Source organism: Lolium perenne, chromosome 5 (genome assembly GCF_019359855.2).
Source record: "Lolium perenne isolate Kyuss_39 chromosome 5, Kyuss_2.0, whole genome shotgun sequence".
Lineage (NCBI taxonomy): Eukaryota > Viridiplantae > Streptophyta > Magnoliopsida > Poales > Poaceae > Lolium > Lolium perenne.
In genome coordinates, this window is record NC_067248.2 from 53,317,741 (window position 1) to 53,320,789 (window position 3,049).

Genomic DNA, 3,049 nt, shown 5'->3' on the forward strand with positions numbered 1-3,049 from the left:
AACCACTTAGTCCCCCATGATAATCATTGGAAAATGCATCTCCTAGCAGTCAACACCAACAACAAGCAATCTTAACCCGTAATCATCAGCGTATTTTTATATACACTTAAACAACATCCTTGCGCCGGTAACTCGTCCATGTATTTAACTTAGTGATACTCTTTCCGACATTGTACAATGATCAATAGAGAAAATGGTGAACCGTCGAGCCCGCATTCATATTCCAAGGGGGTGATATGCAAAAATACAAGACTAGGAACTTTCATACCATCCTCATATAATTAAACATAGTATGGTTAAGTAACTTAACACGGTACATCTCATATCACCCTTGCATGCAGTTGACAACACTTGCACACAATAATTTCCTACTACACCAACCTACCAAGTAGTAGGAAATTAACACACCACTTAACTAACTTATAACCCGAGATTCAAATATAAAACATGTTAAAGGAAAAAAGAAAACGCCGCCCTAATTGAACAACACCAAAGCACATATAATAACCCTAATTTATGGAAACTAAGGCAGGAAGGCCTATTTCATCATCCACATCCATGCATAACCCAATGCATCCCCTACGGTCACAGCTCATTCCCCGACGATCATAAAACATTCCCCGACGAGGAGGAGCTGAACCCGGACAAGAACTCCGTCGGCCACCCGCCGCCGCCGCCGCTTCCGGGCCAGTACTGCTCGTGCCCTCCCATGAAGCCGCCTCCAGCGCCGCCAGCGCCCGAGCTGTGCTCCTCCATCTTGATCGACGCGAGCTGTGCAAGCAGCCCTGATGCCACGCCCCTCGGGAACCCGTCGGCCAGCTGTGATCCGATGTCGCCGTCGGCGAAGTGGTACCCGTGCAGCCCTTGCTGCAGGAACTGCGGCGGCAGAAAAGACAGGTTATGGTGCTGGTGTTGGTGGTGGCTGTGGTACCCCTCCAGTGACGCTTCCAGCGCGGCCGCGGCCGGGAGGCCGAGGTGGTGCGGCAGTGCCTGCATGCTGGCGATGATGTCGGCCGCGTTCGTCGCGGCGGCGCTAGTGGTGGTAGAGGTCGAGGTGGTGGAGGACGATGAGGTGGCGGCCGCGACAACGCCTCCACCACCCTGGCCCTGCCGCTTCTTGCTGGAGCGCTTGGTGTTGCGGCGGCAGCCGCCGCCGACAGGGACGTTGCGGAGCGCGCCGCCGCGGGTCCAGTAGCGGCGACACGCCTTGCAGAAGTGGCGCGGCTGCGAGAGGGAGTAGTTGTTGAAGTAGCAGAACTTGGTGTTGGCTGAGTCGCAGCGCGGGCACCGGAGCGTGCCGGGCTCCGGCAGGGGCACGCGGGCGATCCGGGCGCGCTCTGTCATCGACACCGACGGCCGAGGGGGCTGCTCACCGGGACCGCCCTGCTGTCCCGACACAACCAGCTGCAGAGAGGCCGAAGACGATCCACCCGCGGCGGGCGACTCAGTGTTCTCGGGGCCGCCTGGCAGCGGCGCCAGCTGAGCGGACGATGGAGGCATCAGTTGGTGGTGCTGCTGGTGATGGTGATCGTTGCCGCCGCCGCCGCCTCCTCCTCCTCCTCCACCCATGAGACACTGCAGGTGAGGTTGCTGCTGCATCTGCATATATCGGCATAACGAATTAATTAAAGGAAAAATGCTATGATCCAATAACTTTAAAGCAAGGTATATTCAAGAACATGCTTAGAATAAGGCCTTTTATGTATTTCGATTCAAGCTCTTAAACATAAGTCCACAAAAGTGTGATCAAATAACATAACTTGAAATCAATCCGTGGAACAAGCACACATCAAGAAGAAGTGCCTAAATAGCCCATCATTCATATGAGTTTGATTTTGAGTGCGCTGATTTGTGTGGGTCTAAGAATGGAATTAACAAAAGTTATTCAAGAAGAGAGATGTGTAGAGAATCAGTAAACAAATTACCTGGCTCCAGTTTGGAGGGTCAAGGAAGATTGGGAACGACGAGAAAACCATGGTGATGAGTAGCTCCCCTTTCTTCTCCTTGGATACTACTTTCTGAGAGTTCCAAGCTGGGAAGACAAGTGTAGGAGCAAGAAGAAAGACTGTGAGAGAGGAGGGACAAAAACCAAACCACAACTTTCTTCCTCTCGCAAGTGCTCTCTCTTTATAATTTATGTGGCATGCCTTAGCTGCTAAGTGAGGATGTGAACTCTAGTACAGCAGCTTTGCAAACAGGACAGAGATAGAGAGAAATCTAGAGAGAGTGACACTAAGCTCAGCTATAGCTAGTGGAGATGGATGTCATGAGACAGATAAGGGGAAAACTAAAGGTGATTGGGCAAACCCTAACAGTAGGATAGAGGGGAAGTGGGCTAGCTTAGTGTGAGAGGAGACATGGTATGCTAAGGAAACAAATGGGTGGCTCCAGCACAACAATGGAGGGGAGAAGATGAGGTCTGTTTGTATGAGATGAGTGAATTGAATCGAATTGACGGCCCCTCTTCCTTGCCGCTGCCCTGTATTTATACACCTCCGGAGGCAAAAGGAAAAGTTGATCAAAGCTGTTGGTCTTCTTGGCCCGCTGCCTGGCCTAGTGTTTGTTCACTACAGGAAAATCAGGCGCTGCCGTGCAGCATATCATTGCCGTGAGGCACCGCACGGCAAAGAATTCTTTGCCGTGCGCCGCAAGAGGCACGCACGGCAAAGAATATGTGCACGGCAAAGTTAAAGGGCGGCGCACGGCAAAGATAAAGAGCACGGCAACCTCACCCATGCCGCACGGCAACGTTCCCTCGCACGGCAAAGTTCCTCAAACGCGCACGGCAAAGAAAACATGACGGCAAAGCCAACAGAGGCCGCACGGCAAAGAAACTGTGCTCGGCAAAGGACTGGGACATTGCCGTGGGCCTCCCTTTGCCGTGCGGCCAGATAAAATGCACGGCAAAGACGCCTTTGCCGTGCACTCCTTCTTTGCCGTGCGCCATACTTCATTTTATTTGTTTTTCTTTCTATTTTATTTCATCTAATACTTATATTTATTTTTTTATTAGTTTTACTTTTTGATGACTATTTATTAGTGTTACTTA

General features: G+C 51.3%; 1 protein-coding gene across 1 annotated transcript; it reads right to left on the reverse strand.

Annotated features, from left to right (window-relative positions):
* Nucleotides 1–237: 237 nt before the first annotated feature.
* LOC127299194 (uncharacterized) lies at nt 238–2,399 on the reverse strand. The gene is made up of 2 exons (XM_051329124.2): nt 1,926–2,399; nt 238–1,599 (listed from the first exon to the last, which is right to left on the reverse strand). The coding sequence occupies exons 1-2, from the start codon at nt 1,974–1,976 to the stop codon at nt 607–609; spliced, it is 1,044 nt and encodes a 347-aa protein (XP_051185084.1). The 5' UTR covers nt 1,977–2,399; the 3' UTR covers nt 238–606.
* Nucleotides 2,400–3,049: the final 650 nt, after the last annotated feature.

What these genes read in the sequence shown, in the direction of transcription:
- LOC127299194 (XM_051329124.2), bottom strand. Translation starts at nt 1,976, where the DNA reads ATGGTTTTCTCGTCGTTCCCAATCTTCCTTGACCCTCCAAACTGGAGC. An exon ending in ACCCTCCAAACTGGAGCCAG is followed by an intron (nt 1,600 to 1,925) that starts GTAATTTGTTTA and finishes CGATATATGCAG; the next exon opens with ATGCAGCAGCAACCTCACCT.